The following is a 27489-nucleotide window of genomic DNA, read 5'->3' as shown; positions in this document are numbered from 1 at the left end:
CAGAGATTAAAAATAACATACATATAACTTTCTACTGTAGGTTGTTATACCATTTCCGTTGACATCTTATTCAGATAGCATGTTTCTAAGACAAAGACGAACTAATATCCCCTAAGAAACAATAAATCAATGATCTCCATTCTTTGTAGCCTACCACTCCAGCAGGCTGGCGCGAGCAGCAGGAGAAGGTGCTTGGTGTTGTGAAGCCCCACGTGTGTTCTGCACGAGTATAAATAACACGCGCAAGTAAACAGCCGACAGAATTTCAGCCCTTTAGACACGTAAATGCTCATGTTCAGCGGTTTCCTGCATCAGCACTTCGTGGCAGTGAGTTTTAATTCGTGGGAGAAATGACATGATGATAGAACGATACATGTTTGGATGACCTCATCGGAAGCGCTGAAAATGACAATCTCTCCAGTTTATCCAGTTTCACTTCAGACAGCTGATAGCCGCATGCCATAAAGCGACTCTTCGAGGACGAATGCCTTAAATATTTTTGTCATCATTTTTCATTATGGACTGTCTATCACGCAGTGCGTACTGGCCTCTTATTCGCTTTCTGCTGCCGCTAGCCATTACAAATATAGCCATCGACTTCGGAGAACAGGTGAGAAAAGATGCCTTGGAACCCGTGCGCTCATAGATTTTGACATGCAATCGCTTTTTACGGCGCGAACACATGTGCAGTGTTTGTAAATATACACTTGGGGCTTGTTTAGGTGCGCGAATGTCAGGTTGAGTCCAGTGATGTTGGGTTAGTATTAGAAATTAATCTTAGAGTTGTGTAGTGGAGAGCTACTGTAAATGTTTTAGGTTCACATCCTACTAGCGTTGATCCCTGATCCTTGATGCTGTTCCCTGAAGTAAGGAAATGGTAGATGTTAAAAGTTGAAATATGAAATATGCACTTCTTTAAATGTGTGTAGCTAGCCCCGGCCTCCCCTCAGTGTAAATTGCTTTGAAGTGTCAGACAAAGTCGGAGAACTTGTTGTCTAGATGCCTTTTGTCAGGCTATCTCTGGTGTCTACTGCATGGATAAGCAATTGCTTTAAATTATTGATTGAATTTCCCAAAATGCAATGGGTTTAAAGTCAGTTCTCGAGGATTTCATCTCTGTGTGTATGAGTTATCCACTTGCATAACATGCTGCCAAGTCTGACACTCTTTCTTACAGTAAAACAAAAGTCTAAATTGAGGGTTATGAACTGGTTACTGAGACAGAGGAAACTTCCAAACACATCTGCTTAGAATAAAAACCAGTTACAGTAGATTTCCTAAGTGAAATATGGGGTCAAGACCTACTTTTATCTTTAAGATTAGTGGGGTTTTTTCATGCATAAAAAAAAAACACAAAAAAACAGATGGCAACAAAAACACAATGCACATAAACTGTACATGCATAGATGTACATACAGTACATACATTATGTGTAATCTTTATACTTTTCATACCACAGTTAACCATGTGATAACATCTTGTTTTGAACCTGTTGTCAGTTCCATAAATCGCACAAACTGTCCTTGCACAGTGTCACTATGGTTAAACCAACAGGGAAATATGTGAAAAGGCATCTTAGGAGCTCTGTTATGTCTTTGTTGTTTGAATATGTATGCCACAACTAGATGCTTTTACACTCGTCATAAAATAATTCACAGCGGGCCATATTTAACTGAAAGTTTCACTGTGAAGATAATCTCTGAAATTTGTAAGGATGGCCCGGGTTTTCCGTATTAGAGAGTTTTTTTATGTTATCAGGAGGACATACCTCAGATATGCACTGAATGTTTAGTAATCAAAGGATGGTTCATCAAGTTCATGTGGGTACAAACCTCAGCCAAGTTGGGTTTGATAAATACATTAGTTTCAGGCAATGTTTTATATTTGCTCTTTTAGTCTGTGGTACACATTGAAGTTTAACATGTGTCTTGGTTTTTGTAAATTAGTGTTAGGGAAGTGACAGTCTTACTAAGTTACCGGTGTGTGTGTGTGTGTTTGAACTTATGTAACTGACATGTGAGTGTATTTCTAGCAGCACTCATTGTCTCTTTGTTTCTCTTGTTCTTGCTCTGCTATAAAACAAAGACTATAGAATACCCAAGACATGTCACTCGTAATAGTTTTGAATGGGGAAAAATGCAACACTCAATATGGCCGCTCTATCAAACAAATCCCTGCCTTCTCAGCAAAAGAGCCAATCGCTAATCGGAAAAGTCACTAATACAGCTGCCATAGAAGTCCCGGATGCTATAGAACGATCAGCATTCTGAGACGTGAGCTCAGGACTGGGCATGCGCACTGGCTGATCTAGCCTAAAAAAAATAAGCTTTTTTTAACTCTATTTTAGCAAAATAAACAACATTTATAATGCAGTTCTTGTCAGATTTAATTTGTGATTTCACATATTTCAAAGAGATAAAGAGCTGCACTTGCATGCCCGAGAGGCATTTTAAAGATGGCAGCCGAGTGACATGACTTGCCTTAAAGGATTTTTTTTTTTAAATTAGGCTCATTTTCCAGCTCCCCTAGATTTAAACAGTTGAGTTTTACCATTTTCGAATCCATTCAGCCTATCTCTGGGTCTGCCGGTAGCACTTTAGCTGTAGCTTAGTATAGATCATTGAATCTGACAGTCGGCATCTCGCTCAAAAATTGCCAAAGAGTTTAGATATTTTTCCTATTTTAAAACTTACAAACGCAATGATATTAGTTAGCGCCTAAAAATAGTCTACCATTTGAAGTAATATCATTACACCTGCTGCACCCATGGTATGGCAACAAATTTCCTTGATTATTACGCTGGAATGAGAGTATAGTTCCTAGCCATATCAGCCTAGAAAATCGCAACTTTTCATTTTCCGCTGGTCTAAGTACACAATGTAACTATAGAAGAGTCACGTTTTAAATGTGAAATTTAAATTTCGTAATTTTTGAGCGAGATGCTAATGGTCTAATCCGTTTCAAAGATCTATGGTATGCTACAGCTAAAGTGCTACCACCAGACCCAGAGATCAGCTGAATGGATTCAAAAAATGGTAAAACTTCAATGTTTAACTCAAGGGGAGTTGGAAAATCCCCTAGAAAATGTTCCTTTAAATGGATTTTGGCTATAGGCAGCCACACAGATACTGGAAAGAACGTTCAGTATAGTTTTCAGTATGGTCTATACAAGTTAGGGCTACACAGTTAATATAATTTCTAAATGCAATTACTTTTATATATTATGCCACAATTATGTAATCGCATAAAGCGACAATTAATTGTTCAAAAGTCCAATCATGCTATTCTGCACACTTAAGATATATATATATATATATAACATTATAAAACCATTCATATTTTTACTTTTTTTTATATAATTTAAAGAAGAAACCAATCCATTTTTTGAGGCTTAATATTATAGAAAATCTCTAAAGGTTTTTCAGTTAGAGTGTTTTCAGCTTGTTTATTTTCATAAATTAATATAGCATACAGTTGCATCAAACAGTGGTGTAAACATTATTCAATGTAAACTGTGATAAAATTAAAATCACACATTGGATCTTGATAAACAAAGATTGCCTAATTTTTTGAAAATGAAATTATGTGGAAAAGTAAAAAAATTACAGGCTGATCCAGTTTGCATATCTTTCATCATAACTCGTAATGCAAGTCAGTAGTGTTTACGGTCCCCATGTGTCTGTAGGCACTTCTGAGAATGTCTGGGCATGCTCCTGATGACATGGATTGTTTTCAGCGGGAACTCCTGCCAGAAATGGATCAGGGCATCACTAAGCTCCTGCACAATCTGTGGTGCTAATTAGCAGATTTGGATGCTCTAATACATAATATGCCAGAGGTTCTCAAGTGGATTCAGGTCTGGGGAATGAGTAAATATTAATAAATCTTTAGTTTTAAAGGAAAGATCACATTTGTTTTCTTTTTAATTTTAAAAGTATAAACCACTGTTATGCAGCACTTCGTTTGCCAAAAAATAAAAGTTTTTTTCATTTGATTAGGATAAATTAAATTGTTTTATGCTTTCGTCTGATACCAGAAAAATTAAGTACAATTTATATTATTGTTATATATTATTGTTTAAAAAAAGACCCTATACAAAAAAAGAAAACAACAAGCGCTCAGGTTTGAATCATCAGTGGCAAATCCTTTACATATGAAAATGTACTCACAGACTGTGAGTCAGAAGTGCCAGACTGTTTTTGCAAAGCTGTAACTGCCCCACTTTATAGAAACAGACAAGGGCATTGTAGGCTACTTTCACAGGAAACAGTCCTTGTCCTCTGTAAATTTCGCTGCACACATCTGAATATTTGGGTTCAAAAGATCCGGCACAGTGTTGTAAATACAACTTAACCACTCATTATAGTTTTGCTTTTACAAAGAAACGCACATCTTCTCCACAACATGGCCCCAGTAGAAACAGCAAGAATAAATGTTTTGCCTTGTTTCTTTGCGTGAACATTTGGGTGATGTTTCGCAAACCTTTCCACACAGTGAAATAGACATGTAGGCCATATGTGCAATTTTTTGGTGGTTTATTCTTTTATAAAGAATATGTCTTTGGATTTGAGTCTTTAGTCTTTGCAAATTTTGCACCAAGAGCTTGTAACACTCCAAAGAGAATTTTAAATTTAAAGGAAATTTAAATTGCATCATATAATCCCTTTAAAGAGCGTAAAAAATGCATTATTTGTTGGCATTTTGTGATAAAATTGAATTTAAAGGCTGAGACTTTGTGCTTTATTAAAAGTAACAAGCACAAAACCTGTTGTGATTATTGGGTTGCTGATATGTTGCTACTAATAATAAATGGACACTGAACAATAAGTATTATTTCCAAATATACTGTCAGTAGAACAGCCCGTGAATAGTCACATAACGTCATTTACCTCAGAAAAGACAACAATAAGGTAACGTAAGTCAGCAATTGTCTGTGGCCTCCACCTGCAAAACCATTTCTTTTTAGTTGTCTTTCTGTGTTGCCTCTCTAGTGCGTCTGTCATCAGTTTCACTTGCACGAAAGAAGATAAAACTGATTCACAATTACTTTTGCTTCCTATCCCTTTTTAGTTGTCTGGTGTTATACTGTGATCATTAGGTGTTTCCTAAAAAAAAAAAATATTAAGGATTGCAATGAAACATGCCCTTTCTTTTCTTATGTCTGCTTCAGGCTCTAAACAGGGGCATAGCTTCTGTGAAAGAGGACAGGGTTGAGATGTTGGCAAGCTATGGTCTGGCATACTCGCTCATGAAGTTCTTTACTGGACCCATGAGCGACTTCAAAAATGTGGGACTCGTGTTTGTCAACAGTAAGAAGGAGAGAACCAAGGCAGTCCTCTGTATAGTTGTGGCTGGGGTCATTGCCATCATCCTCCACATCCTAATAGGTGTGTCAGTCTTCTGAATACAATTTCTAATTTCCACTGAGTTCTTCAATGGAGATCCTTTATTAAAAACTGTCACATTTCTCCAGCTTATACAGATCTGGGCTACTACATCATAAATAAGCTCCACCATGTTGATGATTCAGTGGGAAGCAAGACAAGAAAGGCATTCCTGTACCTCGCAGTATTTCCATTATTAGATGCAATGGTGAGTATGGACCTCATAATATAACTTTTTAACAGGAGATTCCATATCATCTTTTGGATTAGAATATTGGAACTTTTTGTTGCATACTTTGCTTATGTACAATTTTACCTGGTAGTATGTTAAATAGTAAGGAGTATGGGCTATGGAAAAGCAAGAGTCAAACAAGATGTGTAAAAATTGCAGTTAATAGGCTATTACTTTTGTTATTACAAATGCAAATTTAGGATCACATTGAGTGCATTGCGGTATTTAGACTTTTGATCACTATGTTTTGTATACTGCAGTACTGTTGGCAATTATAGTTTCCATGTGGTATTCCATGCATACAAACAATTCACCTACTGTGCACAGTATGCATACTGCAGAAATAGTCAAAGTAGAATGGTACATCTTTTTTTTCATTTGTAATGATTTAATTTCCCTCCAAAGGCTTGGATTCATGCTGGCATCCTCCTCAAGCACAAGTACAGCCTGCTAGTGGGATCTGCCTCTATCTCTGATGTTGTTGTACAGGTAGCCCTCTATAAACTGTTGTATGCCAACTTCCTGTCATAACCCCTTGTGCCACAATTATAAAAAAGTGTTGCATTTGCAAAAAAAAATAATAATAATAATAACAATGGCTGTTGCATGCATGTTTCAGAGTATGTTTAGATTTCACAAAACCAAAAAAAATCCAGCCTGGATTAAATCAGGTTCAGCAGGCTCACAGCATTTGATATAAATATTCTTTGTCATCTCAGTATTTGATCCAGAGTTTTTGAGCTCACATTTCTGCTGAAGATTAAGAGATGCTGTTATAAAAAATATAATAAATTAAATTGCATTTACAATGCAGAAATAAACACTGCTCCTGCAGCAAAGACAGTATTGGAGTATACAAATGAATCAACTGAATTTTATAATTTGTATAGTTTCAGTGCTCAGAAGAAATCACATAAGTTTAGGCTTAGTCATTTTAAAAGCTTTTATTTATTAAAGCTATTTATATGTTTATTGTTAATTATAAGTTAATATAAATAATTATTATTCATGAAATATAAATAAAATAATTAACAGAAAAAGATGGGCGGTTTTGTCTCTGAAGTTTTTTCACTGTAAACTGCATTAATGTGGAGCAGAAGATACAGGGAGTGGCTTTATTACATCAGACATATCTACTTTGGTCACAGCTGATTGGTCCACTTTGGGTTTGCCCAGAATAAAACCTGCTCTGGAGCAGGTTATGCTGCAGTGTAAATTACCAAAGCGATGAACCCTGCTCAAGACCAACCCACCTTCCTGAGCCTGAAAACTCTGAGTTTGCTCACACTAAACACGAAATTATCTGGTTAAAATTAAACTGGCTTCATGCAACAGGCCTCAATTTTAAAATTATTAGATATCTTAAAAAACTCTAATACTGTGTAAAATGTTGCTTTTTTATTTTCTATTTGAAAATATTTGAAAATGTAATTTATTCCTGTGATGGCAAAGCAAAAGTTTTAGCATCCGTTACTTTATTTTGTGCTGCTTAGTTTTTGTGTGTGTAAACTGATACATTTTTCAGGATTCTTTGATGAATAGAATATTCTAAAGAACAGCATATTAAAAATAGAATTCTTTTGTAAGATTATGAATGTCTTTTCTGTCACTTCAGATTTTTTAATTCACAATTTAATGTAATCTTGCTAAATAAAAGTATTCATTTTTAAGCCAAAAAGCACTGACTGAACTTCTGAATGGTAGTATAAGTAAAAAAATATATCATAAATTATATTATAAAGTTATTATAAAATTAAAAATAGACATACAGTACAGACCAAATGTTTGGACACACCTTCTCATTCAAAGAGTTTTCTATATTTTCATGACTATGAAAATTGTAGATTCACACTGAAGGCATCAAAACTATGAATTAACACACGTGGAATTATATATGGAATTATATACATAAAAAAAAAAGTGTGAAACAACTGAAAATATGTCATATTGTAGGTTCTTCAAAGTAGCCACCTTTAGCTTTGATTACTGCTTTGCACACTCTTGGCTTTCTCTTGATGAGCTTCAAGAGGTAGTCACCCTGAAATGGTCTTCCAACAGTCTTGAAGGAGTTCCCCAAGAGATGCTTAGCACTTGTTGACCCTTTTGCCTTCTGTCTGCGGTCCAGCTCACCCCTAAACCATCTCGATTGGGTTCAGGTCTGGTGACTGTGGAGGCCAGGTCATCTGGCGCAGCACCCCATCACTCTCCTTCTTGGTCAAATAGCCCTTGATGCCTTCAGTGTGACTCTACAATTTTAATAGTCATGAAAATAAAGAAAACTCTTTGAATGAGAAGGTGTGTCCAAACTTTTGGTCTGTACTGGACATCACCTCAATAAGCACACCAAGACTGTAAAAAACATGACATTTACATTTTTTATTAATACATTTTTGCATTTAAAATATTATTCTATTATAATAAATATAATAAAATATTATATTATGATCTAATTAAACTAATATTAAATAGTTTAACATCTATAAAAAATTTTGCACATCATGTATATGCAAATCCCTGTTTTGTTTTAGATGTGCTACCTAAGGGCTATTTTGAGCACTTATTTTGCATTGCAGATTTGCATAGCGTGCAGCAGCAACAGTGTATCTTTTTTCTTTTAACTATTGAATGCATAAATATTTTGGCAGGTTTTGTCGTGTGTTTAAACATGTACTTAAACCTGCCCAATATTTAATTGATTCTTGACTCTTCTGTTTGCCTGCAGATAATATTTGTGGCGATTCTTCTCCAGAGTAACCTGGAATGTTTAGAGCCTCTTCTCATTCCAATTCTCTCTCTGTACATGGGAGCTCTGGTGCGGTTCACTATCGTAGGACTGGGCTACTACTGCAACGTCCACAACAATATTCCGGAGTCAAGCAGCATCGAACAGGGGGTATGATTATCATCAAGAGCTTCACAGAACATTCATAATGTGGCATCCTATGCTCAAAGGACTTTTGTTCACTTCCAGGGCGACACCACTGTAAGGAAGATGCTAAGTTTCTGGTGGCCACTTGCCCTTATTTTGGCCACTCAGCGCATCAGCAGGCCCATTGTCAATCTGTTTGTCTCTCGGGACCTCGACAGCAGCGCTGCATCAACCGAAGTGAGCACTGTTGGGTTCTACAATGTACTAGAGTCAACAGTAACACACAGCAGCCTGTTCTAACTGAATTGTATGTGTTTGCTAGGCGGTAGCAGTACTCACAGCAACATATCCGGTTGGTCACATGCCCTACGGCTGGTTAACAGAACTACGTGCCGTCTATCCAGCATTCGATAAGGTAGGTGGTGGTTTTGACTAGGGCTGCGCGATATTGGGAAAAAATGACATTGCGATATTTTATTTTTCTGCGATATATATTGCAATATTTTTTCTTACAAACAAAAATGGGGTGAGCACACTTACATTCTCATTTTAAATGATTTAAACATCGACACCATCGTGTCAATTGATTAATATGCGCGAGGGAGAGAGAGCAAGACAGCACTCGTGTTGTTTGAAGATGGCTCGCTCTCTGTCTCTCTCGCGGGCGCTCTGTCTCGGTCTCTCTCGCGCTCTCTGTCTCGGTCTCGGTCTGTCTCGCGCGCGCCCTCTCTCTCTCTCTGCCCTATTAAACTTGCATGTGTTTTTCAGTCCTGTCAATGATAAACTTTCACTCTATGATGGTTAAGCTGTGCAATTAATCTGCGAATCACATTCGTCAAGGGCCGGGGAGCAGCTGGCCCGTACAGTTAATGAATAACAGATCAACAACGAAAGCCCACATCGCACATCCTGCGATGTGACTATCGTGGATTCGTACATCGCGATATCGATGCTTAAACAACACATCGTGCAGCCCTAGTTTTGACTATGAATGTCACAATGTTTTTTTACAGGCAAAAAAAATAATTTAATTTTTTTTTATTATTGTGATAGGATAGTTTAGAGTTGACATGAAGCGAATTGGGGGCGGGATCAGGAAAGGTCCTCTTGCTGGGAATTGAACTCGGGACACGCACAGCGCAACAACGCTACATGTCAGCATGCTGCCCACAAGGCTATCAACACTGACAAACTTATATAAAAATGTAGTTCCTGTCCAACTTTTTAATGTATATTATTATCTTTTGTTATTTGGTGAAAGAATTATGTAAGACCTCAGTAACTTTCATTTGTTTGGTTTGTGCTAAGACTTTGGAATGTTTTTTAGTCAACACCCGATGACTAGTTTTCACAATCAAATGTCTCGTCCTGTAGACCTGTAATTATGTACCATTCAAAGACCTACAAGAGTCAGATTAACATGTGCGTGATTCGACATGTTTAGGTTTTGCCTCTTTTTGATTAGAGACCCGACCAGTATCAGAATTCTGTGTGGTAGAAAAGAGGCGTTATTTTATGGTTGTGTTGGTAAGATTGAGTGAAAGATTTAGGTTGGGGAAAACTTGTTTTGTAACTTCTAAATTATGTTTTTCCTGCACTAGCACTCCGTGTTCATCTTGTAGACAAGAAAGAAAACAACATGCTTTATTCTTGATGCACATAGTTGTATAATGGGTGTGAAAACATCTTTCTTGTTTTGGATGGTGCAGATGAGCATGGTTTATGTATGGATTGAATATATAACAATTGTCTTTTCAAAAAAAAGTTTTTCCACATAAGCGTAATGGCTTAGCTTTTTATTTTAACCTGTATCATTTGGAGGATAAATAAATAATAGTATTTGTACTTCTTTTGTTTTAACAGAATAACCCTACTAATAAGTTAGCCAGTGGTCTGACAGTCACCAAATCACATATCAAGAGGTTCACCCTTTGCTGTTTTCTCCTCTCCTTAACGGTAAGGTTTATTAATCTATATGCAGATGAGCATTATATACTATTTCAAAGAGTTTCAGAAAGTGTAAAGTGTCAGAAATTCTGCATATATAATTACTGAAGTGTGCAGTATCATGGGATAGTTTTCACTGCTTAAAATCTTAAGGTCACCTACAGTAAAAAAATGTAAATAAAAATGAAAAAGTTTAGCCTGATTTACATGCATGTACCCAGAGGATATTTTCATAATGTTTTTAGTTTCATTTGGTATGTCAAGGATGAGTCTGTTTAGAACAGCTGCTCAAGTTCCAACATAAAACATTTCTGCACGTGAAAATGGTTTTCATTTTTCACATGCCATACTATCAGTAAACACTGATTTCCATTCCAATGTTGGTCATAAACCCATTTTTTCTGTTTACTGCTCTGACCTCAAGACCTGCAGACGAAAAACAAAAAAAACAACAACGGGTTAAAGTGAGTCACAATTTTTATAATGCAGTTCCAGCGGTTTGCGTCTCAAAACACTGCAAGGGTTGTTGGAAAGCAGAAGTTAGACATATGGTGAAGGTTTTACTTTTCACAGAAAAAAAGTATCCATGTTGTAAACAGACAAATAAATGATCAGAAAACAAACTATGGAGCTTGCTTTAATGGGTTACAGTTTTTGCTGTTTGTTTTTGATTTCCATGACATGACTTGTAGGTGTATGTTTTGTAGTTACAGATTAGAGGATCAAATAAAATTGAAATGAAGAAAAACATGTTGGTAGATCTTGCACACCCACTTTTCTGAATGGAGATGTAACATCTGTACCAGTGGAGATGTCTCAAAACAGCCTGAAGATATATGGCGCATTTCCTGTTTTTTGTTTCATAATGACAGTAGAGAAAACAACAGATAGAGAATCCAAGTAACGATCAAAAAGTAACTGCACAAAGTTTTTATTTATCTATTTTTTGTTTTTTTTGTTTTGTGGATGTGGTAGAAAATACAAAAATGTCGCTGCTTCAATTGGACAGGTCTACAAGAATTCCTAGATTATCTTTAAATTGATATTGAAATATAAACTTTTGTTTTTAAATCTCTGCATAATCAAGCCCCATCATATTTCTCTAAGGCAGTCTCTATACTTTTAAACCAAATAGGTCCCTAAGATCCAATAATGTTGGTCTCCTCTCCATTCCTAGGTCGAGGTTCATTGCAGAGGTGATCGAGCCTTTTCTGTTCCTGGTCCTAGTCTATGGAACAAATTACCAGCTTTTATTAGAGCTGCGCCCTCTTCGCCAGTATTTAAGTACCTGCTTCAAAAACATCTTTTGTCAATAGCTTTTTCTGTTTCTAGCCATGTCAATTGTATTGTTATATTGTGTTTTGTGGTTTCTTATGTTTTATTTAAGTTGTATTGTACAGCACTTTGGATAAACCAGTAGTTGTGTTAGAGAAAGGAAGAAAGGAAGGAAGGAAGGAAGCAAGGAAGAAATGAAGGAAGGAAGGAAGGAAGGAAGGAAGAAAGAAATTAAAACGGCAAAGTCATAATGTTGGTAGTTTGTTTTTTATTGACAGTGCAAAACATCCACCCACACATCCATTGTCAGTGTCTGTTCATTTGAATTTCAGTGTAAAAGTGTTCGTGACTAGAACTGTGTTATGAGTGATCACTGAAAGTCAAAGTCAAGCGCACATTATTTGACTTAAGCCCATTGCCTTTAACTTGGTCAGATGTGGAGGATCTTTCACTGTAAACAGGCATGCCAGGCCTTTGTCAGGCTCTATTGAGTCAGAATAGAGGAATGCCCGTAGGCAGGGCGTCAAGCATGCTTAGTGCAAGACCATTGCATAATCTAGTCTTGCTGGAATGAGAAGAGTCTCATAACAAAGACACCATCAAAACTGACTGGCACATCTAAGATAAAGGGCCCTATTTTAACAATCTAAGCGCATGGTCTAAAGCGCATGGCACAGGTGCACTCAGGGCGTGTCAGAAACTACTTTTGCTAGTTGAACGATGGGAAAATGGTTGGTGCGCCCAGATGCATTATCTAAATGGGTTGTCCCTATTTTCTTAATGAGTAATGGTAGTTATTTGGGCGTAACGTGCAATAAACCAATCAGAGTCTCATCTCCCATTCCCTTTAAAAGCCAGTTGCGCTTGTGCCATAGCAGGTTCGCTATTTACATGGCGGAATGTAATTTTTTATTTGTAACGATTTTGTGAGCTGCTGCGCATTCTGTGTGTGTAATAAGCAAAGTGTACGCGCGATATGCACATGCGATATAGGTGAATATTACTGACAGGTTTTTAAATAACAAAGAAAAGATATTGCACCAGACTTAAGACCAGATTTGAATTGGTCTACGGCACAGCCTATTTTTAGTTCCTCAAAATAGCAACATGCCAAGAATGTGCCTAAACACATCTCGTTTTTTAAATCAACACACCCATGGGCACAAATGCATTTGCTATTTAAACAATGGAGTGCAGGACGAGAAAATGAGAAATGTGTCGGGCTAAAACTAGCAAAACATCTCTAGGTTTTGTATGTAACCCTAGTTCCTCGAGGGAATGAGACGCTGCGTCAAATGCGCTTTGGGGAACGCGCTTAGAATGAGCGACTCTGAATATCGTGTGTAATCAGTCCAATGGAAGAGCATGACGTCACAGGCGGGGTGACGTAAGCGACCAGGAGGCTATAAAAGCATGTGCTGCGCAGCTGGTGTCAGCTTCGAGTACCAGCAAGTGCCAGCAGGGGTGCCGGGGGTATGGCTCCGAGACACAGTGTTTTGTTCCCTTGAGGAACTAGGGTTACATACGTAACCTAGACACGTTCCTCTTTAGGAACTCGAGCTGTGTCAAATGCGCTTTGGGGAATGAGTACTAACGTCGCCAGACTACCAAACCACTGCCTTGTGTGTATCCAAAGAGCACAGCTGAGGACAGGAGGACAGAAGTGCCTGGAGTGACTGGCATGTCTAGGCCATAGAATTTAACAAACGTAGAGGGCGTGGACCACCCCGCAGCGTTGCAGATGTCCAGCATGGATACACCTGCTAGGAAGGCCTTGGAGGCCGCCATACCCTGAGTAGAGTGAGCCTTGGCTCCCGACAGCGGGGGGCGACCAGAGGACTCATAGGTGGCGTTGATAGCCTCGACTATCCAGTGACTAATAGTCTGCTTAAAAGCAACAGAACCCCTCTTGGGGGGACCATAGTATACAAGCAATTGGTCAGTTTTTCTCCATAGGGCAGCTCTGTGGACGTATGCGTCCAGCGCTCGAACTGGACACATATAATTTAGCTTCGCTTGGTCGGGCTCCCGGAAGGGAGGAGGACAGAAGGCCTGCAGCACTACAGGTCGTGGTGTAACAGAGGGAACCTTGGGAACATATCCTGCTCGAGGGTATATGAACGCTTTGGCCATGCCAGGTGCAAACTCAAGATAAGTGGGGGTCACAGAGAGGGCCTGAAGATCTCCTACTCTCCGCAGAGAGGTGATAGCCAACAGAAAGGAGGTTTTAAGTGTAAGATGTCTGTCTGAAATATCTTGAATACTAATTACAGATGGACCCCGTCCTGGCGTACTCTCGCCAGAACTCCCGGGAGCAGAGCAATAGAGGCAAAGGCGTACAGACTCTCCATATCTGCTTCATCACCTCTGGATGAAGTCTCAATTCCCTGGGCCTCGGCCCCTGCCTCGACAGTATGTCTGCTCCCATATTTAGTTTCCCAGGAACATATACTGCCTTTAAATGAGAGGAGTTTGCTCTGGGACCACACCAGGATCTGGTGCGCCAGCTTGTACAAAGGGCGCAAACGCAGACCTCCCTGGTGGTTGATGTAAGAGACCACAAATGTGTTGTCGGTGCGCACCAACACATGGTGACCCCTTAGGTCTGGGAGGAAGTGCTTCAGTGCACGATAAACTGCTAGCATTTCTAAACAATTGATATGCCATGTTAGATGGCGACCACTCCACAGACCACGGGCAGGGTGTCCACTCATGACTACACCCCAGCTGTTGAGAGATGCGTCCGTCGCTAGTATTACACGGCGACAAGGAGCTCCCAGCACCAGGCCATGATTCAAGAACCAAGGTTTCTTCCACATTTCTAAGGCACGGAGACAGCGCCACGTGACCTTGATAGTGCGAAGTAGATTGCCCCTCGGGGAAAATCCCTTGGTCTTGAGCCACCACTGTAGGGCTCTCATGTACAGCAGGCCAAGAGGTATCACGTTGGACCCAGCTGCAATCAGACCCAACAATCTCTGAAATTGTTTGACAGTAAGTGACTGGCCTTCTCTGACTCTCTCGACTGAGATGAGGATCGACTCGATACGAGCAGGTGACAGTCGTGCCTGCATCGCGGTCGAATCCCATACTACGCCTAGATAGGTGGTTCTCTGAACCGGAGAAAGTACACTCTTCTTGGCATTTATTCTCAAACCCAGCTCCCCCATATGTGCGAGAACGACATCTCAATGCCGAGCCGCAACCTGCTCTGACTGAGCTAAAATCAACCAATCGTCGATGTAGTTGAGAATGCGGATGCCCTGCATTCGCAGGGGGACCATAGCCGCGTCTACACATTTTCTGAACGTGCGGGGTTAGAGTGCAAGGCCAAAGGGATGTATTCGATATTGGCAAGCTTCGCCCCCGAAAGCGAACCTGAGAATCTTCCTGTGTTGTGGAAGGATGGATATGTGGAAGTATGCATCTTTGAGATCTATTGTGACAAACCAGTCCTCTGACCTGATCAGAGCTACAACATGCTTGATTGTGAACATTCTGAACTTCAATCTCATAACTGAACGATTTGAGACCCTCCAGTCTAAAATCCGATGCAACACCCCATCCTTCTTTGGAACTATGAAATACCGGCAGTAAAATCCGGACTCCCTGTCTTGAGGAGGGACCAACTCGATGGCCTCCTTCTCTAATAGGGTTTTCACTTGTCGTTCCATAATCAGACCCTGCCTGAGGCCGACTATCTTCAGGAGGACCCAGTTGAATATTGGCAGTGCAGAGCTGAACTGAATATGGTAGCCTTTTTCTACTGTGTGCAGGACCCATCGAGATATCTTTGGCAGTAGTTTCCATGCTGCTAAAAAATCTACTAAGGGAATTGGTCACCAGAATCAGATTTCTGGTGTAAGAGGCCCCCGCAGGGGCGGCGAGTGTCTCAGGCCCGCTATGCGCACAGGCGGAAGATACTGAGACCGATGCTCCCTGGGGACCGCTGCGCCCTGGAACACTGGCAGAGTTGGCAGACCGGCCCCCAGAGGGCGCTGAGGCGAAAAGGGCACCGTGTACTGCGGTGTGTACCACTCTACCCCAGCAGAGGCTGCCCTCTGAAACCCTGGGATTTTGGCGTCAGGGTTTCTTGGCCGAGGACTTCTTAGCTTCTTTAACTGCCCTGAGATCTTGTTTGGGCCTAGAAGACCTCTGCGGAGAGCGTCGCTGGGACTCTCGTTCCCGACGCAGAGGAGCACGAGAGGTGACGCTCTGTTTCTGTGCCTCTCGATACGAGGAGCTAGGGTGCGGCTGGGGAATCTCCCACCCAGATGCCCAGAGGGAGCGACGAGGGAGGAACTTATGGATTGCCGCCGCTTGTTTGCGGGCCTCCTGAAACCTGTCGATGACAGAATTGACTGCGTCGCCGAACAGACCAGTAGGCTGGATTGGGACGTCCATGAGGCAGACCCTGTCCCGCTCTTTCATATCGGACAGGGTCAACCATAAGTGCCTCTCCGTGGCCACCATAGCTGCCATGGACTGCCCAATTGCTCGGCCGGTCTCTTTGGTGGCGCGGAGGGAAAGATCAGCAGTCCTTCTTAACTCAGATATATTGTGTGACTTGATCTCCTCTCCCTCGTCTAGCTCCTTAAGCAGGTCGGCTTGGTACGCCTGTAACACCGCCATGGTGTGCAGACAAGCACCAGCCTGACCTGCAGCCGCATACCCTTTGCCCACCAAAGCCAATGTTGTTCTGAGTGGCTTTGAGGGCAGTGCATTTCCATAGTAATCAGACGAGGGGATGTAGAGGCGGGCGGAGAATGGGCATTTCCACGACCTGGCGATCTCATCATGCAGGTCAGGAAAGAATGAAAGGCCCCGGCTGGGAGGTAGCTGACTCGGGCGCAGAAAGCGTTCAGCAAGCTTGCTTCGCTGCGGTTCAGTTATTTTTTTGGCGGGCCACTCAATACTTAATTTGGCCACCGCGCGAGTAACCACCTCCAAGAGCTCCTCATATTGCGGTGAATGGGGTGGCAAATCCCTGTCGACCGACTCTACATCAACCTCCTCGGAGAAAGAGAGGTAGAGCGTCGATCCCTCTCCCTGGGTGGAAGGAACCGCAGAGCGTGCTTCCGACTCCAGGGATTGGGCACCGGATCTGGCGGAAGTGGAAGGAGATAGGGACTGGCCCGTCTCCATTCCCTCCACCAAATCCACTTGCGAACCTCACGAGTGCAGCTGCTGTTCTGCCTTGGCAGAAGTGGGACCAGCACCGCGGGGAACACTGGCGAAGGCCCCCTCCTCAAAGAGGGCCCTCCGGGAACAAAGCAGCCGCACCGACATTTGCTCACAGCTCACCCCCTCGAGAGCCAACTCAGCGTGCTTCGCTCCCAGGCAAACCACGCATAAGCTGTGTGTATCCCCACCCGTTATATGTCGCGGGCAGGGAGGAACGCACAACCTATAACGTGATTTCCAATCGCCTTCACTATGTTTTGATTTCGCCTTGCTCTTTGGCATGTCTACGAGCTCTAACTGGACAGACAACAATAAATAAGACTCACAAGACAAACAAGTGACATTCCCACACAGAGCGCTTGCTGAAAGACACGAAGCTGATGCGATGCTGATGCGAAGCTGACGCCAGCTGCGCGGCACGTGCTTTTATAGCTTCCTGGTCGCTTACGTCACCCCGCCTGTGACGTCACGCTCTTCAATTGGACTGATTACACACAATATTCAGAGTAGCTCACGCTAAGCACGTTCCCCAAAGCGCATTTGATGCAGCTCGAGTTCCTGAAGAGGAAATACACTTGCGCTGTGCCTTGCACCACATTGCACAGGGTGTATGATAGGGCCCTAAGAGTAATGAAGGAATTAAACTAAATGTACACTTAGACATAATGCATATAGTGATTCTTTCAGTAGTGGCACTACAATAAGGTTCACTTTGTTAACATTAGGTATACATTATTGTTCCAGAGTTGGAGGTTAATGGGTTTTTGGATACATTAAATGGAAAAGAAATGACAATATTGACACTTAGGGACCATATCAAGTGAAGTGACATACAGCCAAGTATGGTGACCCATACTCAGAATTCATGCTCTGCATTTAACCCATCTAAAGTGCACACACACAGCAGTGAACACACACACGGAGCAGTGGACAGCCAGGGGAGCAGTTGGGGGTTCAGTCGTGGTATTGCCAGCCTAAGACACAAACCCACAACCTTATTGTTAGGAGTCAAAATCTCTAACCACTAGGCCATGAATTTCCCACATCAGCATTATCAGCATATTAAAATAATTTCTGAAGGATCACATAACTTAAAACTGGAGTATTGGAAGCTGGATTAATTCCGCTTTGCCATGACATTTTTAATTTAAATTTTTACATTTTTTTTTTTTTTTTTTTTTTACATTTTTGTTTTTAAATCTCTGTATAGTCAATGACCAAAAACTTTTCAGTGGCAGTGTTTACTTGTATATTTGGTGAAGATTTTTGTTCCAAAACTGAAAAATTAAGTAATTTGTGCTCATACCTGTGTCTGTGCTTTACAGATGTGTTTCCTTGTATTCTGGACACCTCATGTTTCTGAACGCATTCTGGTAGATGTCATTGGGGTGGATTTGGCCTTCGCACAGCTCTGCATCATTCCTCTGCGAGTCTTTTCCTTCTTCCCTGTGCCTGGTACCTTAAAGTCTTTTCTTTAACCTTTTATTTTACTTTCTACTGCATGTGACTTTACATGATTTACAGTGCATTATATCAATGTGAACTTCTGTCTGTGTTTTTCTATCAGTTACGGTTCGAGCTCATCTGACAGGATGGTTAATGACGTTAAAGAGAACTTGCGTGCTGGCACCTAGTTCAGTTCTGCGCATTGCTGTGCTCATCACCAGCCTTCTGGTTCTGCCTTACATGGGGTTAGTATACAGAAGGAATATACAAATATGTTAAATACGCAAAATGCATCTCATGAAATATCTTCTTAATGTGCTTCCCTGCTCAGTATGTGATTTGTGAAGTAATTAGCTCTCATGCTGCCTCTGAATTTTTAGCGAGTCTAAAAATAAACCATTTCAAATCCCTGAATTTTGTGAATTAAATAGGATAGTGCTCCTCAGTCAATGCAGACTGATGTAGCACCTTTTACAATAAGCTCAGAAAAATTGTTATTTAAATGCTTTTTTGGGTTTGTCTTTGTGCAGAGTGCATGGTGCCACATTGGGAGTGGGGTCTTTATTAGCAGGATTCATGGGGGAGTCCACCATGGTTGCAGTGGGTGCCTGTTACGTATACCGAAAACAGGTAAGAAGCAATCATACTGCAAAAAATGCTTTTCTATCTTAGATTTTTGTCTTGTTTCCAGCCAAAATATCTAAAAATCTCAAGCAAAATAATCTTATTTCAAACAGAAAACAAGATTATTTTGATTATCCATTGGCAGATTATTTTGCTTGTGTTTCCAGCCAAAATATCTAAAAATCTCAAGCAAAATAATCTTATTTCAAACAGAAAACAAGATTATTTTGCTTATCCCATTGGCAGATTATTTTGCTTGTTTGAAGCACAAACTCACTTAGATTCGACTTTTTTTTAAACAAAACAATAATTTTACTTGTCTAGAAAATCCTTCTTGGTTTAAGAATTTGTAGATATTTTGACTGAAAACAAGACAAAAAGTCTAAGATAGAAAAGCATTTTTTGCAGTGCAGACCGAAGAAGACAGTGGTTCTGCAGAAATATTACATTTTGTGTCCTATCTACCTTACTTTGCAATGTAAATAAAGATATACAGATGAGTGCAGAAAACATAATGCTGTTAGCTGTTTATGTGTTTATGATTAAATTAAATTAAACTAATATGATAACAAATCAGTTTGCAACAACAAACAGCATAATGGACTGTACAGATAAAATATCTGGAAGCAGATGGCATCGAACGCCTTACACATTTAAGATAAAAAAAATAAATTATTTTCCACATAATGTTCATTACTGTTGCTCCTCTTTGCCCCGCCTTTCTGAAATGCATCGATTTTTACAAAGCTCATCGTTCTGAAAAGCGAGGTGTGTTCTAATTAGCCAGCTATCCAGTGCGTTATGATTGGCCAAATACCTCAAGTTTGTGTTAGAACGAGGGTGTGTTAGAATGAGCCATTTTAAGAGGGCGTGGTTGATTCTTAACTTATATAAAGAATATCTCTTTGGATTTGAGACTTAAATCTTTGCAACTATACAGATCTTCTTTATGCACCAAGAGCTTGTAACACTCCAAAGAGAAAGGAAATTTTAATCGCATTATATGACCCCTTTAACTAAGAGTTTTCCCTCAAATTAACTCCTAATTTGCTGCTAATTCATAGTAAGGTTGTTGTTCTAGTAATTACAGGTAGGATCATACAAAATGGTATTGTTATTTTTTATTTAGTACTGACCTGAATAAGATATTTCAAAACATTTACAGGTGCATCTCAATAAATTAGAATGTTGTGGAAAAGTTTATTTCAGTAATTCAACTCAAATTATTACGGAAGTTCTAAGCGGCCATGCATTATAATATTTTTTCTTCTTGTTTTCTCGTTATAACGACTTAATTTTCTCGTTATCTCGACATAACGAAGTTTGTTTTCTCGTTCTAACAACTTCATTTTCTCGTTTTCTCGACATAACGAAGTTCGTTTTCTTGACATAACGAAGTTCGTTTTCTCATTATAACGAATTAATTTTCTCTAAGAAGTTACAAAACTGCGCCAGCAGGTGGCACTATAGACCTGAATATAACTGATAAGGTGTTGTACACTATCCACTTACTGTACGCGGACCTTCCTCGTGATCGCTATAATTTGTGCAGTCTTCATAACTGACATTTAATTAATTCATAAATGTTAAATGCTTGTATCAATATGAATATTTTGTGTATTAAGTTCCTGCTAGATGCATGAGTTTCACCAACGCGTTCTGTGTCATAAAATAACTGCTTATCAAAACCAAGGTTGACATCACTGTTTTCTGTTTATCTACAGTAGGACGGGATTTAACGATGTAGGCTGATGTGCTTCTTTTCCTTATTACTAATCTTTATTGTTAACCATATTGATGAGAAATGTGATGTATATGTAAAATCCATAGGCTAATTTAATTCAGTTTTGTTCTATAATGTTGTAATCGTTTTTTTCTACACACACACACACACTACACGTAGTCCTACACATGGACGCTCTTTTCAAACAGAAGCTTGTAACACACATGATATCTGCCACATCATATAATGACTACTACAAATTACAAATTATATATAATTTTATTTCAAATAAAGGGAAAATGAAAAGTGAGTTTAATCCAAGCAGCTCTAATTTCGCGGTGTTGCCATTTAAACATGTTAATTACAAAAACAAAACGTTCATTGTACTGTCTCTGGAAAAATCAACAGTGATTGATCAGCCTTTATTTATATACAGTATTGTAGACCTTATTACCTAGGCGAAGCTAAATTTGCTGAAATATAGGCTACAGTAAGAGCGCCTGCATGGTTGTCCATCAGATGCCTGTCAAAGTTGAGTTCGTTACTATAGCAACAGCAAAACTGTCATGTTGTTATAACGAGAAAACAAACTTGCGTTATGTCGAGATAACGAGAAAAATAAGTCGTTATACCGAGAAAACGAACTTCGTTATGTCGAGATAACGAGAAAAATAAGTCATTATAACGAGAAAACGACTTTCGTTATGTCGAGATAACGAGAAAATTAAGTTGTTATAACGAGAAAACAAAAAGGAAAAAAAAAATATATAATGCATGGCCGCTTAGAACTTCCATAAATTATGGAACTCGTGTATTAAATAAATTCATTGCACATAGACTGAAGTAGTTTAAAGTCTTTCAGTCCCTCCAGAAAAACGCGGATTTTTTTTGTGATTGTAGCGGGCAAAAATCCTTGATTATGCGGCAGGTTTTCTTAAAAAATGCGATGGAATATGCGGGATATTTTTGCAATCTTATGCTATGAAATTGCGGGAACTTGCAAAAACTGCGGTTTGATGAAAAAGAGAAAAAAAGGTGACCCCCCCCCCCAACACCCTGTTATCACTAGGCTACTACCTTACTGTAAAGAGTCATTTCTTATGACTTCCTATGATAAGCAAGCATACTAAATCACAGAATATTTAAGTTCTCATTCTGTTTTATTTCAGACCTTAATTAACACATGGCTCAAACTTACAAAACATTGAGTCAAACAAGTTCTCTAGCTTAACAAAAGGAATATTCAACTACTTCTGTAAAAATGTATACAAATAAAATATACACACAAATATACAAATGCTGTTTTACAGGAATTGCAAAGTGCAATCTCTTATTGCAACGTAAATTATTTTACATACTACTAATGTACTTACAACTGTAAGGTTTTGGTACTATTCTGTAACAAAAAAGCACAATCTTACACCTGTAGAGGTGCATCAACTTCTGAATGAAACTACAACAGTCCACTGTGAAAATGAAAACTAACTGCGTAGCCTTTAACACTGGCCTATCATTCGCCATCCTCATCCTCATCCCTCTGTCAAAATAATTTGCCCCCACTGTCATGTAACACACCGGGTAACTGCTTCGCGTGGTCTTTTGCGCTTAATTTTGTTGGCAGATGAGAATGATTTGCGTCCTTCACCCTGGTTTCACCGCGGGCTTCACAGATGATGTTCATGTCGCGCAATTACGTCACTTCATAAGGTTCCCATTGGAAAATAATGGCGATTTACTTGTGTGAAGTAAACGCAACATTTTTCAACTTTCTGCTAAGATATATGTGACTTTTTTGCAACGAAAATTATTATGATTATGAAATCATGCGACCTCCGCATATTTAGCTTCCTGAAATCGGGATTTTATGCGGCGAAAGTGCGGCGTATTTAAAAAAATGCGACCTCCGCATAAATATGCGGCCCTTGGCTGATTATGCATTAAATCACGTGATCGCATAATCGCGTTTTTCTGGAGGGACTGGTCTTTTGTTCTTTTAATTGTGATGATTTCGGCTCACATTTAAAAAAAACCCACCAATCTCAATAAATTAGAATATGGTGACATGCCAATCAGCTAATCAACTCAAAACACCTGCAAAGGTTTCCTGAGACTTCAAAATGGTCTCTCAGTTTGGTTAACTATGTTACATAATCATGGGGAAGACTGCTGATCTGACAGTTGTGCAGAAGACAATCATTGACACCATTCACAAGGAGGGTAAGCCACAAACATTCATTGCCAAAGAAGCTGGCTGTTCACAGAGTGCTGTATCCAAGCATGTTAACAGAAAATTGGGTGGAAGTAAAAGTATGGAAGAAAAAGATGAACTACCAACCTAAAGAGAACCGCAGCATTATGAGGACTGTCAAGCAAAATGATTTAAGAATTTGAATGAACTTCACAAGGAATGGACTGAGGCTGGGGTCAAGGCATCAAGAGCCACCACACACAGACGTGTCAAGGAATTCGCTGAACCACAGACAATGTCAGAGGAGTCTTACCTGGGCTAAGGAGAAGAAGAACTGGACTGTTGCCCAGTGGTCCAAAGTCCTCTTTTCAGATGAGAGCAAATGTTGTATTTCTTTTGGAAACCAAGGTCCTAGAGTCTGGAGGAAGGGTGGAGAAGCTCATAGCCCAAGTTGCTTGAAGTCCAGTTTTATGTTTCCACAGTTTGTGATGATTGTGTGTTGAATTTCATATGATGGTGTTGGTCCATTGTGTATTTTGAAAACCAAAGTCACTGCACCCGTTTACCAAGAAATTTTGGAGCACTTCATGCTTCCTTCTGCTGCTGTGATGAACTGATTTCATTTTCCAGCAGGCACCTGCCCACACTGCCAAAAGCAACAAAAGTTGGTTAAATGTCCATGATGTTGGTGTGCTTGACTAGCCAGCAAACTCACCAGACCTGAACACAGAGAATCTATGGGGTATTGTCAAGAGTAAAATGAGAAACAAGAGACCAAACAATGCAGATGAGCTGAATGCCACTGTCAAAGAAACCTGGGCTTCTATACCACCTAATTAAAGAAAATTAATTAAAGTAAAAGGAGCCCGTACCAACTATTTAGTACATGTACAGTAAATTCTTTTTTATTGATCTTCTGAAGTATTCTAATTTGTTGAAATAGTGAATTGGTGGGTTTTTGTTAAATGTGAGCCAAAATCATCACAATTAAAAGAACCAAAGTCTCTGTGCACTGAATTTATTTAATAAACAATTTTCACAGTTTGAGTTGAATTAGTGAAATAAATTAACTTTTCCACGACATTCTGATTTATAGAGATGCACCTGTACATATAGTCCACATGAGAAAATAATAATACCTAATTCAAAAGTTTGGATATGCTTGATTTTTAATACTGTGTTGTTACCTGAATGATCCACAGCATTACTTAATTATCTATTTGTGATAGTTGTTCGTTATATTTTACAATAATTTGAAATAGATTTTAACCTTTTATGACCATTTTTTCATTTATAAAGCCTTTTTTCTTTAAATGTGCATAATCTTTTCAGTCAAATAATTCAACTGTTACCAGTCCAAAATCAGTATTGACAAAATTAATCTTTGCAATGCGGAGGAAACACAGAAGCTACATTACGAGGGGCATTTAGATTAAAAAAAAAAAAAAATACTTTAAATGTGAAATTACTGCACACTATGTCTCCATGACTTGGCACTGGCAGCATCAGCAAGAATAAAAGTTATGCCTTCTTTCTTTGCATGAAGATTTGGGTGGTGTTACGCAAATCTTCCCACATGGTGACATAGAAATGTAGGGGCATATTTAAACGAGGCATTTTAGGATGGCGAGGACAAGTCTTAACTATTATAAAGAATATGGCTTTGGGTTTAAGACTTCAGTCTTTGCAACTTTAAAGATCGTCTTTATGCACCAAGAGCTTGTAACACTTCAAAGAGAAAAGAAAAATTTGAATTGCATCATATGACCCTTTTAAACTGCCTGCTGTTTGTCAGAATTTTTTTTTCAGGTCCCACAAATTCTATGATTTTCCAGCATCTTTTGCATAATTGAACCCTTTCCAACAATGGCTATATAATTTTGTGACCAATATTTTCACAATGAGCTCAACTGAGGGACTCAGTCGCAGCTATTATACACAAGGTTCAAACAGTCACTGATGCTCCAGAAGGTACAACAATGCATTAAGAAGCTGGGGGTGAAAACTATGAAAAAAACAAAACAAAAAAACAAGATGTGTAAATTTTTTCTTATTTACAGGAAAAAAAGCTTTTTTTTATTTTTTTATTTAGTACTGCCTTTCAGAAGTTACAGAAGATACTTACATGTTTCCCAAAACACAAAATAAGTTCTTTTTTACCCTGATTTTCAAGTTCAAATTCAAACTCATTGTGTTTCCTTCTGGAGAATCAGTGAGTGTTTGAACTTTTTGTAATAGTTGCATGTAAGTCCCTTAGTTGTCCTCAGTGTGAAAAGATGGATCTCAAAATTATACAGTTATTGTTGGAAAGGGTTCAAATACACAAAAGATGCTGGAAAACTTTGTGGGAGCTGAAGGATTTTACTGAAGAATAGTTTATTCAGGATTCATGAACAACTATCACAAAAAAAATTAAAATAAAATAAAAAATAAACAGCTGTGGATAATCCAGGTAATAATCCAGTATTAAGAGTCAAGCATATGTAAACAGTTGGACAGGATCACTTTTATAAATTCCACTATAGTTTTCCTACTATAATGTAAACATCTTTTATGTGAAATATCTTAATTCAGGTCAGTACTAAATAAAAAGTAACATGCATTTTGTATGATCCCTCATATTTTGGTAAAATAATTAACATTTTGCAGATTCTGCAAAGTGTATGTAAAATGTTGACCATAGCTGTATTTGTTTAGGTATTGGGTAGGGTATATGATCATGCAGAATATAGCATTAATATGCTAGTAATATTCATGTTAATAAGCAACTAGTTGATAGTGAATAGTGCTCTCTAATCAAGAGTGTTACCAAAACATGCTTTCAGACTTTTAAAATCCTCGTGTTTTATATCTCTTCTGAAGTATGTATCACTCTCACTGTCTGTTTACAGAAGAAATCCCCAAAGGCAGAAATGGTTGTGGAGGACAACTCTTCCCCGATGAATGAAGTCACCTCCAGGACGGAGTTAGATGTCCCTGAAGAGGCTGAGAATGAGCTGGTGGAAACAGAAGATGAATGAATCAAGGCATGGGAAGAAAAACAGAGGTGGAAGATACGTTTTCCTTTCATTTGCAGATGAAGTGCAGTATGACGTCTTGGATTTTTGACATCAAGAAGCAACTAGTACTTTATCATTAGAATATTTGTTTTCTTTTCTTTTTTACATTTCTACAATCTCTCCATTACCCCAGTGGAATTGGCAACTTGATTGATGTTTGTATGGGGCAGAATAAGCAGATTTGCATGTCTACATCAACTGCACTCCTGCACTTTTTTGCACTGAGGCATATTTACACAGATGTCTTCCAAAGCTCCTGTTCTGCAGCCTGTGAATATTTTGCCCGAAATAGATCATTACAATCAGAAAACAAATCCTTGCTGAAAGACTGCAACAAGAACACGCTTGAAAAGGTGTTTATTATCTGAACTTTGACCCTGAGACATAACGTCCATTTCCTCTTGCCTTGAGACGCACAAATAGTTACACTTTGAGTGTATTATAACTTGCTCAAGAGGAATTTATTTTAATGACTTGGGGCACATACCAGATATATTTGACTGTGTAAGCTGATTTATTTTTGTATTCACTGCACAAATTCAGGTTTTGTATACTTTGCAAATGTCACTATGGAGATATTTAGGTCGGAAGATCATACAAAAGAATATTTATTTGAGCTTTTGTGAAAGCATGAACAGATCATTTCTGATCAGATCTTATTTTCCAGAAATTTACTGTAAGTTTCACTTTCAATATCTGTTTTGTCAAAGTATTCATTGGAATGCAGTTTTTAGGTACTATTTTACTTTAGGGGCTTGTGTTACTAAGTGCTTGTGGTCTAACTGAATAACCGCTCATATGTCAGCACATACAAATAAACTAAGCACTTATGAACACATTATGGTTATTAAACAAATGTTGTGCTAAAGGTTTTTTTTTTTCTCTTCTTTTTGCATTTCTCATGTTTTGTGCATATTAAAGTCAGAATCTTGATAGAATTGTCATAGAACAGAATATTTTATTCACATTTCCTAAAATGGTCATAAAAATGAGTATTTTACATAACCAATACTGTATAACTTTCTTTGTTTGGCAATAAAGTTATTCAGCATTAATCTGTCATATATACAAAAATTCAGATGAGCAGGAAAAAAAAAACATCAAAATAAAAAGTGCAAGTAGTTCATTCACTCCACAATGAGCCAAATATTAAGCTTTGTTGCAAACTCTTTTTGGCATCTATATCACCAGCTGTCTACTAACATGATTTATGCACGTTGTTGTTTTTATTGTGTCAAAAACCTATAAGTTAATCTGGCTTAAAAAAAAAAAAGGCTTAAAGGGGTCATATGATGTAATTTTTAATAGTTCCTTTCTCTTTGGAGTGTTACAAGCTCTTGGTGCATAAAGAAGATCTGAAAAGCTGCAAAGACTAAAGTCTCAAATCCAAAGAGATATTCCTTATCGAAGTTAAATTCTCTGTCACGCCCCCAGGTGTACGTCACTATGTGGAAATATTTTACGTAATGCTGTCCAAATGTTCACGCAATGAAAGAAGCTGTGGTTTTAGTAACCGCAGTTAGTGTTGAAGCAGTCATGTCAGGGAGGAGCTGTGTGT

General features: G+C 38.9%; 1 protein-coding gene across 1 annotated transcript; it reads left to right on the top strand.

The window, feature by feature from the left end:
• LOC113042349 (progressive ankylosis protein homolog B-like) lies at positions 1–27143 on the top strand. The gene is made up of 12 exons (XM_026201148.1): positions 1–610; positions 5171–5387; positions 5474–5592; positions 6022–6105; positions 8339–8509; positions 8588–8722; positions 8808–8900; positions 10349–10441; positions 18217–18346; positions 18459–18582; positions 18868–18967; positions 25764–27143. The coding sequence occupies exons 1-12, from the start codon at positions 518–520 to the stop codon at positions 25890–25892; spliced, it is 1488 nt and encodes a 495-aa protein (XP_026056933.1). The 5' UTR covers positions 1–517; the 3' UTR covers positions 25893–27143.
• The last annotated feature ends 346 nt before the right edge of the window (positions 27144–27489 follow it).

Source organism: Carassius auratus, chromosome 24, assembly GCF_003368295.1.
Source record: "Carassius auratus strain Wakin chromosome 24, ASM336829v1, whole genome shotgun sequence".
NCBI classification, from domain to species: Eukaryota; Metazoa; Chordata; class Actinopteri; order Cypriniformes; family Cyprinidae; genus Carassius; species Carassius auratus.
The sequence above is the reverse complement of the archived record's forward strand: the minus strand, read 5'-3'. Positions and strand labels throughout refer to the sequence as shown.

Coding starts and splice junctions, on each gene's coding strand:
- LOC113042349 (XM_026201148.1), top strand. CDS start 518: ATGGACTGTCTATCACGCAGTGCGTACTGGCCTCTTATTCGCTTTCTG. Junction 611..5,170: donor CCATCGACTTCGGAGAACAG/GTGAGAAAAGAT, acceptor TGTCTGCTTCAG/GCTCTAAACAGGGGCATAGC. Junction 5,593..6,021: donor TTCCATTATTAGATGCAATG/GTGAGTATGGAC, acceptor TTCCCTCCAAAG/GCTTGGATTCATGCTGGCAT.